We start from the raw sequence: 13,303 nt of genomic DNA on the forward strand, positions 1-13,303 counted from the left end.
ACTATTGTTTTCTTAGGTTACCTGAACCGATGATCTCATGGAATTCAATTTCTGAGAGCTGAAGATGAAAATGTGAAGGCAATCCAGCTCTTAGGAGTAGAACATCTGCCTTCTCTGAAAATATGAATTGTTAAATTTAAAGTAAACAGCACATATGGATTTGTATACATACGTGCACATATATACTCTAACCAAAAAGTCTTTTCTTAAAATAGTTAATTTTTAACTATGCTTGACTATTTGAACATACTAAAACTTTATCAAAATTGACCCCCAAACCCTCTACATTAAAAGCTTGTTAGTTTTCTATTTCTGACCTTTATTTATTATCTAGACTAAAGATTTTTTCCTGGCCTGACCCATGACTAGCTTATCTCCGTGACAAGCAACCCTTGAAAACAGTATATATTACATCATGATAGAAGTCCTTATCAAATTAAACAGCATGTAGATTAATTTACTTGGAGAAAAATCCCAAACCAAAATATAATTATTAATAAATAAATCCAAATTAAAGATAAATTTATAGTCAAATTTTACATTTTTACTTTTTTTATTCAATGGCATTAATTTCTGTGTGCAGATGCATTTAAAATAGTTCTAGTGTGTTACTTATTCTGGAATTCAATAAAAAAAATTAATGACTATTTTCCATGGCAAATCTATTCTCAATTATCCTTAACGATAATATTTTTAAATTTTTATTTCATTAAAAATAAATGTCTAAAATTTTGATCTGTTAAATAATCTTATAATTTTAATTTTTATATCTTCATTAGCTGAAAGGACATATGTGAAAAAGTTCTGCAAGTACAGTTAATTATGTAAAAATAATCTATTAGTATTGTTTACCCTAGAAAAATAGTCATCATTTGTAACAGGTAAAGCAAAATGGAAAACTATCATAATTTGAAATAATAGTTCTCCTTAGTAATAAAATACAATGATTATCCTATATTAAAATACCTTTTGTCATGCTTTTAATCTTTCCCAAGGGGGATGGAACAGACACATAGGAGCCATCTAGAAATCAAATTATATTATAGAGTTTGAAAGTAACAATCACTTTTCCCTAATTAAATGTTAAACATTATAAAAAAGAAGCAAGTATCATGGTAAATTTGCTAAGTAAACTAAATGAGACTATAGTATAAGTCCAGGTCTTTCTTTGGATATTGAACTGGAAGCCAAGAATTTATTTAAAAAGTACATAAAAAGATGAACAAGAAAATCTACAGCATCACAGACTCCAGCAGATTTTAGTTATGTCTGCATATGACTATCCTTTGTTCTGCCTTGATTATTGAAATATAAAATGACCACTCTCTGTTTATTCACCTAATCATATACAAATCTCATAAACACCCAGACTGAGAATCTTAACTTAGAGAAACTGCAGATTGGTGAGTTAGAAAATAACTTAAGTGAGGCTCCTTATTTTGCAAGCCTCACTCAGATAGATTTTCTTAAAATGAAACTAATCAGATATTCTTTCCTTTCTGACCCCAGAGAGTAATAGAAACAGATTTACCTTTAGGCACACTGTTGTTCCAACAATATTATGTTAATTGAATGAAATTTAATATAACTGAATTTCAACAATAGCCAACAAAAAGTTAAATAATCACACATCTCCTATCCCCTTACTGATCCTTTCTCTATTCCAGCTGCCCTCTCCCCTTTGCTCATGAGGCAGGCTTCCAGCTATGGAGCAATCTTCCTGTCCTGTGTATCTACTATCCTTAGGAGTCAGCCTCATGTTATGTTGTTTTATACTCTGAAAGTAGATAAAGGATCAAAAATGATAACCTCTCAGTGTCTGTGTTGCAAACCACAATGCCCAAAAGTAGAGACAGAGTATCGGGAATATTGTCTGCCATGGATTCAGGGGGAGGGTGGGAAAGGGTGGGTAAAGGGGGAATACCAGGGATATTGATAGTGGGGAATGTGCACTGGTAGAGGGTCGGGTGTTTGATCATTGTGGGATTGTAACTCAAACATGAAAGCTTGTACCTATCTCACGGTGATTCGATAAAATTTTTTAAAAAAAGTTAAATAAGAATGGGAGTACCTCCTCCAGGTTGAGAATATTCATTACATGGGAGTTCATCCTGTGGTCTCTTATAATGTTTCAGAAGTGTGACAATTGCATCATGTCCTTTATGAAGAGATAAAAACGACAAAGTGCTTTAAACATTTGTTTGATAAAGTCCCCTCATTAACTAATTACCCAATATGTCCAGTGACTGGAGTAGCCTGAAACACAGAATGTGTCTTAAGAGATACTATATTGCACTAGGATATCAGTCCTTCCATTCATTCATTGACGATAAATCAGTATTATTTTACTGAGATACTATGTTTGACACTACATTGGGAACAGTGAACACGATAAACAAGGTAGGTATGATCTTTAAGAACTTTGATGTGCAAATTTTAATTGATAAAACCAGTGGGAATTTCTACATAAGGAAATAGCAAATGCAGTGGGAGTATATGGTCGGAACACTGTTGAGAGGGTGAAGATAAAGACTGGATAGAAAGTACGGGGGTTAAAGTGCTTGCATTGCCGAAAGCCAACCCTGGCTTAATCTCTGCCACTGCATTTCTTGGGAATGACCTCTAAGTATAGTCAGGAATATTCTGAGCATTTGCAGCAATAGTACAACATGATACTAAGGTAATTCACATAGTTCTGAGACAGGAAACAGATGGCTGCCCATCAATATTTGCACATACTCCCCATTCAGGGACTGATTTTGTCACTGCAAATGTTTACCCACACAGAGACAAGTTTTCTATACCACTTGTATCCAATTGTGGCCTTGTTATAATTGTTTGTGATAATTATTTCTCCAAGGAAAGAAGGACAAGAGAGATGTAACTTTCAGGACTTCAATTTAAGAAACAGATGAACCTTTTCTACTTTTGCTGGAAGCAGAGGGTTCTGTGGATTGGAGGACTGGGTGAGGTCATACACTAAATAGAAATGTTGACCCTGTTACATTTCTGAGAATTAAGTTTCTATCATATATAATTCCAAAAGGTTGAAGGGATGAGGTTTATTAATTGTAGTAGGGATTACATTTCTAAATAATTTGAAGTTGCCACTTAAGAGCAGCCAGGTGCAAGAGCTGCCCAGGGGGAGGTGTGGAAACTGGGAGGCCCTGCCAGTATCCCCACAACTTCAGCGTCCCAGAAGTCCTCAGAACTCCATCCACTGGGACTTAGAAGGACTTCTTTATGCGTGCATGATCGTTGGACCAATGTCATTGGTAATTGTTCCAACCTCCAGCCCCACTCTCTTCCCAGGAGGTTTGGGGCCAAGGATGAAAGCTCCAACCCTCTCATCGTTGTAGGACTGGCTACTTAGCAGCCCATGTCTCATCCTTCGGTAATGTCCAAAAGTCACTCATTTACCAGTCTGGTATGGACGGAGGAAGCTCATTCTAAGGACAAAGGACATCTCCAAAGCTGGTGGCTCAGGAAATTCCAAGGCTTTGGGGAACTCCGGGCCAGCCCCTCATTCTAAAGAATTACAAAAGCTAAATGCTCCTCTGAGTTGACCATTCATTGGCTTTCAACAGAATTAAAAAAAACTTATAGAATTGTTAAAACTTACAGAAAAACTTAAATCTACAGAGTTATTTATCAGTGCCTGTTCTTGATCACCTGATCACTTGATTTCCCGTTAATCGTCAATTTGCTCGAGCGGGCGCCAGTAATGTTTCCATTTGTCCCTGTCGCATGCTAGTGTAGCCCAATGGGGTCTGTTCATTCTAGGAACATGAAGAGACTTAAACTGATCGTTCATGATCTTGATGAAGTCTGACCATCTGGTAGGTGGGCGGCCACGTGGTCTTTTGACGTCCTGTGGAATCCAGTCGGTAATGGCTCTAGTCCAGTGGTCATCTCTAAATCTCATTATGTGTCCAGCCTATCTGATTTTTGACACCTTGGCAAATGAGACAGCATCCCTGATTCTTCATCGTCAATGGAGGTTGGAACTCCGGATTCTTTCTCTCATTTGAGTGAAACATGATACTCCAAGCATGACTCTTTCAATTCCTCTTTGGGAGACCCAAATAGTGTTTGCGTGTTATTAGAACAATGTCATCAGCTAAGCAGAGGTGGTGTAGTTGCTGACCATCTATCTTCACTCCCATTCCTTCTCATTCCCGTTGTTGCATGATTTTCTCGAGAGTGGCACTGAAGAGTTTCGGTGAAATGGTATCACGCTGCCGAACCCCTCTCTTGACATCCATGATTACTTCTTTGTAGAATGGTGAGATACTGGTAGTGAATCCATAGTACAGCTCACTGAGGATACTAATATATTGAATTTGAATGCCCTGATTCTCTAGGGCTTCAATGACCGCTTCCGTCTCAACAGAATCAAAGGCCTTCTTTAAATCAATGAATGTTAGACAGAGCGGCATCTTGAACTCCCGAGAAACCCCAATGAGCTTGGTTGTTGTGTGGATATGGTCAATGGTGCTGAATCCTTTGCTGAACCCGGTTTGCTCGCATGGTTGACCTTCATCTAGTGTTCTGCCAATCCTACTCAGGATGACTGGAGTGAACAGCTTGTAGACGACAGACAATAGGGAGATTGGGCGATAGTTGCCAATGCCATGGATGTCTCTCTTCTTGTATAGTAGTATAGTCCTGCTGGTTTTCCATTGGGATGGAAACTTGCATTCAGACAGTGTGTGAAGAGCTGAGCCAGTGTATTGATGAATACTGATGGCAGGTTCTTCAGGTGTTCAGGTCTGACCTTGTCTGGGCCAGGTGCTGTTCATTTCTTTACTGACAAAATGGCATATCGGATTTCGGAAGGGAGAACATTGGGAACGATATATCCATTCTGTGGAATTTGGTATGTGGGCAGGTGGACATAGCTATCGAAGAGATCTGAGTAGAAGTCATGGATTATCTTCTCCATAGCCCTTCTGGAAGATGTGGTAGATCCATCAGAATGTTGGAGGGCAGTCATCTTTGTCTGTTAGTTGGTGAAGGACAGGCGGGCGTTATGAATGCTTTTCCCGGTTTCTGCTGCTTCTACCAGCACTTCTGCTCTTCTCTCTTTGAGATCTTCCTTGATTGCATGTCTGCACTGCTTTGTGAGCTTGTGTATTTGCTTGCAGTTTCATGAGGCATGCGCCTCCACTACCTCCACTACCCAGCCACCCACATGCTCCAGGATGCTTTCCATAAGCCCTGGCCGAGACTCACGCATGACTGAAGGCCCACAGAACAAGATAAGCAGAACTCTGAGACCTTGGACTCCAGGCTCAACGGACCCAGGGACAGAGATTCTCTGCTTGCTCCCACCAACCACAGGTGATGAAAAGATTAAAATCAGGAGCCCCACCTTACCCTGCCCTGTCTGCTTCCACCAACCGCCAGAGACCCAGGGATTGGATTGCACAGATAAGACCCACCCTACCCTCTACTTGTACCAGATAAATACCTCACTGGCAGACCTCCATTACCTCCACTACCTCCACAACCCAGCCGCCACCATGCTCAGGACGCTTTCTGGACCACGCGGCTGCTTCGCATTATAAGACACATTATAAGACACTCAATGTCCATCTTCCAGAATTGCCGTACCATAATTGATAGGGTTCACCTATGGTTTGAACCATGGGAACCCCTACAAGGTCTATTAGAGGCTTCTCCAAAAGCCTTTATCCCTCTCGGAGAGCCTGGCAAGCTTCTGAGAGTATTCCACCCGCATGAAAGAGCCTCACAAGCTATCTGTTGTGCATTCGATATGGCAAAACCAGTAATTACAAGGGGTCTCATTCCCCTGACCCTGAAAGCATCACCAGTATGGCAGCACTGAGAAGGATGAGAAAGGAGAGGCTGATAAAATCTCAAGGCTTACCTAGGCTGCCAAAACGAAGGAAGAAAAAAATGGTCATGTGTACTTTCAATACACATACGCTAGCATCAGATGCATCTATCAAGGACCTGATGGTACAAGCGCGAAAGGTCAAGTACAACATCATTGGTCTGACTGAGACAAGAAGGCACCAATCACATCACACCATTTTCGACACTGGAGAAGAATTATTCCTCCGAACATGCGATAAAAGAGGCGTTGGAGGAGTCGGTGTCCTTGTCAACAGGAACTTGGCCATGAGCATTGATTCATTCGAATGCTTAACAACCGGAATCAGACATTTACATTTGAATAGATGTGGCTCACTGCCGGCAGTTTCTATCTTCGTTGTCTATGGACCAACATCCAATTATGATAAAGGAAAAATTGAGAAGTTCTACATGGAGTGGAGGAGTTTTATTAAGAAGACCACACCTTCTACAAGATCATTGTGGGTGATTTTACTGCCAAGGTAGGACCGAGAATATCAGCTGAATAACTCCACATCAGGATGCATGGCCTAGAATCAAACGAGCATGGTGAGAGACTGTCTGAGTTCATCATGTCAACCAAGACCATCCATGGTAACTCACAGTTCCAGAAGGCTGAATCTAAACATTGGCCATGGAAGTCTCCTGGTGGATGGTTCCACAATAAAATAGACCACATCATATTCAATTAATGGTTTTGCCAGATGCATGTCGCTGTTGTCCCCAAATTCCAAACAAGATTGAACCACCATCTCCTTCGTGCAAAATTCTACTTCACAAAGCGGGGAGAAAGGGCTGAAAGTTTAAGAAGAGACTCCCAGAACGACCACCAACTGGGAGCTCTTTGGCACTATTGCTGCAACATGGGAAGATGCCGTTGTTGACAACATTGACGAGGAATACGATCGACTGGTTCAGCACCTCCATGATTGTGCGAGGAACGCCAAGAGAGATAGCCACAAAAAAATGCCTGTCTTCGAAAACTCTTGAGCTTATTCGCCAACGTGGTTTGGCACATGCCTCAGGCAACCGCCTGTTCTTATACTCCATACATAGTTTTATTTTCATGTTTGGAATATTTTTAAAAAATTTTCTCAGATCATACATAATAGTATGACATTATGAAATGGTAGCCCCAGAAGTAATCTTTGGGCTCATTTACTTATGATGAAGGAAAACTCAAGATTTTGCTAACATACATTTGGGAAAAAAAAAACTAATAGAACAGAGACTGTAGAAATCCACATACACAAGCAATATTCACGAAATGAAAGGTTGGTGTGCTTTTCATCCTTGTAAGAAAAAAAAGAATATCAAACTCGATTAAAAAGGCATGGAACTGAACATCAATTTATAGCAGTTCCTTTTCAACTCTTTAATGTGTTTAAGAACATATTGCATTTTAAAGTACAGATTCCTGAGCTACTACAAAAGATTATGGTTGAAAGGGTCTATAGGGACCCTGATTATTGCTTATCTAACAAAGTACCCAGTAAAACTGATTAACAGTTGACACTCTGATACTATTGATGTAGCACTTAAGAAGTTAGAATCATGAGTTTAAATTTAAACATAGATGGTCAGTATTCAAACCCAGGATTTGGCTTTCTCCATGCAAGTGCTGCAGGCATCCTCTAAGACCCTGGGACTAAAGCAGCCCTGAGCCTCTTCCTCTTTGTCCCCAATGCTGTACTGGTCTTCTTCCCCTCCCAGCTAGCACACCCCCGACACACACCGCAGGTTACCAAGGGGGCGTGGCCTATCCAGAAGTGGGCATGGCTTCTGCAGAAGTGGGCATGGCCAAATACTGGGCCTGCCAATACTCACGCGGCTGCAGGTAGTATACTCAAACCAAAAATTCTAGTGTAATATCTCAGCTCACATAACTACATACCAACATGAATGAAAAACGCAAATACCCACCACGATGTGAGGACTATGAAAGGAGTCCAGAAACCTCACTAGATGCTACTCACCTAAGGAACCTCTCTGAGAAAGAATTCAGATATGAAGTAATGAAGATGTTCAATGAGCTCAATGAAATAGTGAGAGAGATATCCAGCAAATTGAAGGAGGACATGAAAGAAACAATGGATCAAACAATTGAGAAAATGCAGAAAGAAATGAGAGGAGAAATTGGAAAGGTATGCACAGAAATGTCACAAATCAAAGATTCTGTAGATGAAAATAAAAACTCAGTCTGTGTCCTCAACAGTAGAAAGACGACAGCTGAAGACAGAATCAGTGAGTTGGAAGATCAGCTGCACCAAAAAAAAACAGGCAACAACAAACAATGGCAAGAGACCACAAAATAGATCTAGAGCAAATCAGAGTCCTCGGAGATGATTCCCAGAGGAACAAGATTAGAATCATGGGGATACGAGAAGCTCAGAGAAACAAACCCAATGAAAAAGTCACGATTAAACAAATCATTGCTGAAAAATTAACAATACAGCCATTCAGATTGAAGGAGTAATGAAGGGTGCCAGCTAAAAGAAACCCTAACAAAAACACTCCAAGACATATCATAGAATAATGCCACAGATAAAGACACAATACTGCAAGTACCAAAGTCAAAAAAGGAAATCACATACAAAGGAGCACCCCCTTAGATTCACAGCAGACCTATCAGAGGAAACACTCCAAGCCCAAAGGCAATGGTGGGATATAGTGAAAAAAAAAAAACTCAATGAAATGAATGTTTCACCAAGAATACTCTACTTGGGTAAACTCTCAAACTCGAAGGAACAGTACACTCGGTTCTAGATAAACAGATGCTCAGGAACTTCATAGACTCAAAACCACACCTAAAAGAAGGGCTAAAGAGGCTACTACAAGACAAGACAAACCCTACAAGTACAACAGATACTTAAGAAAGATGACAAAAAAAACCCATAACAATAATGTCTCTCAACGTCAATAGTCTAAATTCACCAATTAAGAGACACAGAGTGGCAAAATGGATTCAGAGACAGAACCCAACATTCTGCTGCCTACAAGAAAGTTGTCTCAACAGTCAGAGCAAACACAGACTCAAAGTTAAAGGATGGAAAACAATCCTGCAAGCAAACAGCTCCCTCAAAAAAGCTGAGGTAACCATACTAGTATAAGACAACATAAATTTCAGGTTGAAAAAGATAGAAGGGACAGCGGAGGCCATTTTATACTTATCAAGGGATACATACAGCAGAAAGAAATCACACTCTTAAAGGTATACGCACCTAATGAGGGAACAGCTAAATATTTAAAACAACTGTTAACAGATTTTAAGGAGACATTGCTAGCAACACAATAGTAGCCAGAGACTTCAACATCACCTTATCAGCTCTGGATAGATCAACAAGAACAAAACTCAGCAAGGAAACATTGGCTTTGAAGGGAGAAATAGGAGAGGGCTTTTAGACCTATTCAGGGCTTTACACCCCAAAAAGAAAGAATACACATTCTTCTCCAGTGCACATGCAACATTTTCCAAAATAGAACATGTTTTAGGACACAAAACATATCTCAATGGCATCAGGAGGATAGAAATAGTATCAACAATCTTTTTAGAGCACGATGCACTGAGAATAGAAGTGAATCACACAAAGACACAGAGAATCAAATCAAACACCTGGAAATTAAACAACTCAATGTTGAACAACGAGTGTGTTAGGAAGGAAGTCAAGGACAAAATCAAAAGATACCTGGAAACAAATGAGAATGAAGACATAAGTTACCATAACCTATGGGATGTAGCTAAAGCCATGTTAAGGGGAAAATTTATAGCTCTGCAAGTATTTCACAGGAAGAAAGAAAGGGCCCACATAAACAACTTGACTGCAGAGCTCAAGATCTTAGAAAAGGACCAATCAAAGGAAACCAATCCCGGCAAAAGGAAAGAGATCATAAAACTTAGAGCATAAATCAACAACATGGAGACCAAAAAAAAAAAATCCTAAAAATCAATGAAACTGGTTCATTGATGCTGGTTCATTGATTTTCTCGAAGAACCAATGAGCTGGTTCTTCGAGAAAATAAATTAGATAAACCTCTAGCAACACTCACAAGAAAGAGAGAAAGAGAACCCTAATAAACCATATCAGAAGTAAGAAGGGGGATATCACAACAGAAATCAAAGAAATTCAAAAGATCATCAGAGACTACTTTTAAAGTCTGTGTGCCACGAAACAGAGAACTTAGAAGAAATGGAAAAATTTCTGGATTCCTATAATTACCCAAGGCTGAATCAAGAAGATCTGGAGTACCTGAATAGTCCTATTAACATCAAGGAAATTGAAACTGCAATCAAAAATCTTCCCCCAAACAAAAGCCCAGTCCAGTTGGATTCACTAGCATATTTTTTCGAACATTTAAAGAGGACCTATTGCCAGTTCTTCTCAGGCTCTTCCAGGAAATTGAAGAAAAAGATACTCTTCCAAACAGTTTTTATGAAGCCCAGTATCTCTCTAAAACCAAAAGGAAACAAAGACACCACAAAAAAAGAAAACCACAGGCCGATATCCCTGATGAACACAGAAGCGAAGATCCACAACAAAATACTAGCAAATAGTATTCAACAATTCATCAAAAAGATTATACATCATAATCTTTTTGGCCTGGGATTCATCCCAGGGATGCAAGGATGGATTAACATTCGGAAATCTATCAATATCATATCAACAAAAGAAGATAAAAACCATATGAACATATCAATACATACCGAGAAAGCATTTGACAAGATTCAGTACCCGCTTATGATGAAATCCCTCACCAAAATGGATATAAAGTGGACTTTCTCAATATAGTTAAAGCGATCTACCACAAGCCTACAGCTTATAATGAAAACCCTCACCAAAATGGATATAGAGGGAACTTCCTCAATATAGTTAAAGCCATCTACCACAAGCCAACAGCAAGCATCATAACAATGTGGAAAAACTGAGAGCCTTTCCTCTAAGATCGGGGATGAGACAAGGATGCCCACTCTCTCCACTGCAGTTCAATATAGTACTGGAAGTACTTGCAATAGCGATCAGGCAAGAAAAAGATATTAAGGGTATCCAGGTAGGAAAGGAAGAAATCAAGCTCTCACTATTCGTAGATGATATGATACTAAATTTATGAACCCTAAAACCTCTACCAAGAAACTCCTAGAAACAATAGACTTGTATAGTAAAGTAGCAGGCTATAAAATCAATACCCAAAAGTCTATGGCTTTCCTATACACAAATAGTGAGAGAGAAGAAAGTGTCATTAAAAGTAAAACAATCCTGTTCACAATTGTGCCCCAGAAAATCAAGTACCTAAGAATTAGCTTAACTAAGAAGTAAAGGACTTGTTCAAAGAAAACTACAAAAGACTACTTCAGGAAATAAAAGAGGACACGAGGAAATGGAAAGTTATCCCCTGGTCATGGATCAGGAGAATTAACACTGTCACAATGGCACGACTCCCCAAAGCATTGTACAAATTCAACACAATCCCTATAATGATACCCATGACATTCTTCAAAGAAATGGAGCAAACACTCCTGAAATTCATATGGAACAATAAGCCCCCACGAATATCTAAAGCAATTTTTGGGAAAAAGAAAATGGGAGGAATCAACCTCCCTAACTTGAAACTCTAATACGAAGCAGTAATAATTAAATAGCATGGTACTCAAAGACAGAGCTACAGACCAGACCAATGGAATGGGGTTGAATATACTGACATCTTCCCCCAAGCATATTATCATCTAAACTTTGATAAGGGGAAAGAAATGTGAGATGGAGCAAGGAAATCCTCTTTAAGAAGTTGTGCTGGCAAAACTGGAGAACTACATGCAAAAAAAAATGGTCTCAGATCTCTACCTAACACCATGTAAAAAATTAAGATCAAGATGGATTAAAGACCTCAACATCAGACTGGAATCCATAAGGTACATTGAAGACAAGTTTGGCAAAACCCTCCACGACTTTGAAGTCACGGTCACGGTCACGGTCCTCCCGTTGTTCACTGATTTGCTCGAGCAGGCCCAGTAACGTCTCCATTGGAGACTTTTGTTACTGTGTTTGGCATATCGAATACATCACAGGTAGCTTGCCAGGCTCTGCCGTGTGGGCGAGATACTCTCGGTAGCTTGCCAGGCTCTCCGAGAGGGGCAGAGGAATCGAACTCGGGTCGGCCATGTTGGCTGCATGCAAGGCAAATGCCCTACCGCTGTGCTATCACTCCAGCCCCTTGCTGAGAATTACCCTCTGGAAATATGAAGACTTCCAGTGAGCACACTTTCCTCTGAAGAGGAAAAGCAAAAGCAAAAGCAAAGATGTACTATCACAATGCTCACTAGCCTTTTCATTTCTCTTCTTCTTTTCTTCTTTTCATTTCTTGATGACCTTTTCAGAGTTAATTACTAAAAGACCAACATGCAGACAAGAAGATAACGGTATTTTGAAATATTACACTCCACTGGCCAAGCGGGTGAAAAAAGAGATAGACAAATGGGACTATCTTAAACTAAGAAGCTTCTGCACCTCAAAAGAAACAGTGACCAAAAGATAGTGTACAAAATGGGAAAGGATATTCGCCAATATCCATCTGACAAGGGGTTGATATCAAGGATATACAAAGTACTCGTTGAACTCTACAAGAAGAAAACATTCAACCCCATCAAAAAATGGGCGACGAAATGAACATAAACTTTCTCAAAGAAGAAATCGAATGTCAAAAAGGCACATGAGAAAATGCTCTACATCATTAATCATCAGCGAGATGCAGATCAAAATAACAATGAGGTAGCATCTCACACTACAGAGACTGGCCCACATCCAAAAGAACAAAAGCAACCGGTCTTGGCACAGATATGGTGAGAAAGGGACTCTCCTTCACTGCTGGTGGGAATGCCGACTGGTTCAGCCCTTTGGGAAAATAGTATGGACGATTCTCAAAAAAATTAGAAATTGAGCTCCCATTTGATCCAGCAATACCACTCCTGGGAATATATCCCAGAGAGGCAAAACAGTACAGTTGAAATGACATCTGCACTTCTATGTTCATTGCTGCATGTTTACAATGGCCAAAATCTGGGAAAAAAACAAATGTCCGAGAACAGATGACTGGTTAAAGAAACTTTGGTTCATCTACACAATGGAGCATTATGTAGCTGTTAGAAAAGATAAAGTCATGAAATTTACATACAAGTGGTACTACATGGAAAGTATCATACTAAGCGAAATGAGCCAGAAAGAGAGACCAGACATAGAAAGATTGCATTCATTTGGGGAACATAAAGTAACAAAATAGGAGACTAACACCCAAGAATATTTGAGATAAGTACCAGGACGTTTACTCCATGGCTTGAAGGAAAGCCGCACATGCTAAGGGAAAAGGCAGCTCAGATAGAGAAGGGAGCACCAAATAAAGGGTGCTGGGAGAATCCTCCCAGGATGGGAGATGCACG

General features: G+C 39.7%; 1 protein-coding gene across 3 annotated transcripts in view; it reads right to left on the reverse strand.

Moving 5' to 3' along the window:
- Positions 1-13,303, reverse strand: part of TNNI3K (TNNI3 interacting kinase) — a 345,420-nt gene that overhangs the window by 203,965 nt on the left and 128,152 nt on the right. For 2 of the 3 annotated variants that reach the window (XM_056123420.1, XM_056123422.1), the window contains exons 12-14: positions 2,072-2,158; positions 967-1,023; positions 22-114 (exon numbers count right to left, since the gene is read on the reverse strand). In XM_056123420.1, coding sequence (XP_055979395.1) covers positions 22-114; positions 967-1,023; positions 2,072-2,158 — 237 coding nt within the window. The remainder of the gene's footprint in view (positions 1-21; positions 115-966; positions 1,024-2,071; positions 2,159-13,303) is intronic. The other variant, XM_056123421.1, reaches the window with a different exon arrangement.

The sequence above is a fragment of the Sorex fumeus genome, unplaced genomic scaffold (assembly GCF_029834395.1).
Source record: "Sorex fumeus unplaced genomic scaffold, SorFum_2.1 ptg000047l, whole genome shotgun sequence".
Classification (NCBI taxonomy): Eukaryota; Metazoa; Chordata; class Mammalia; order Eulipotyphla; family Soricidae; genus Sorex; species Sorex fumeus.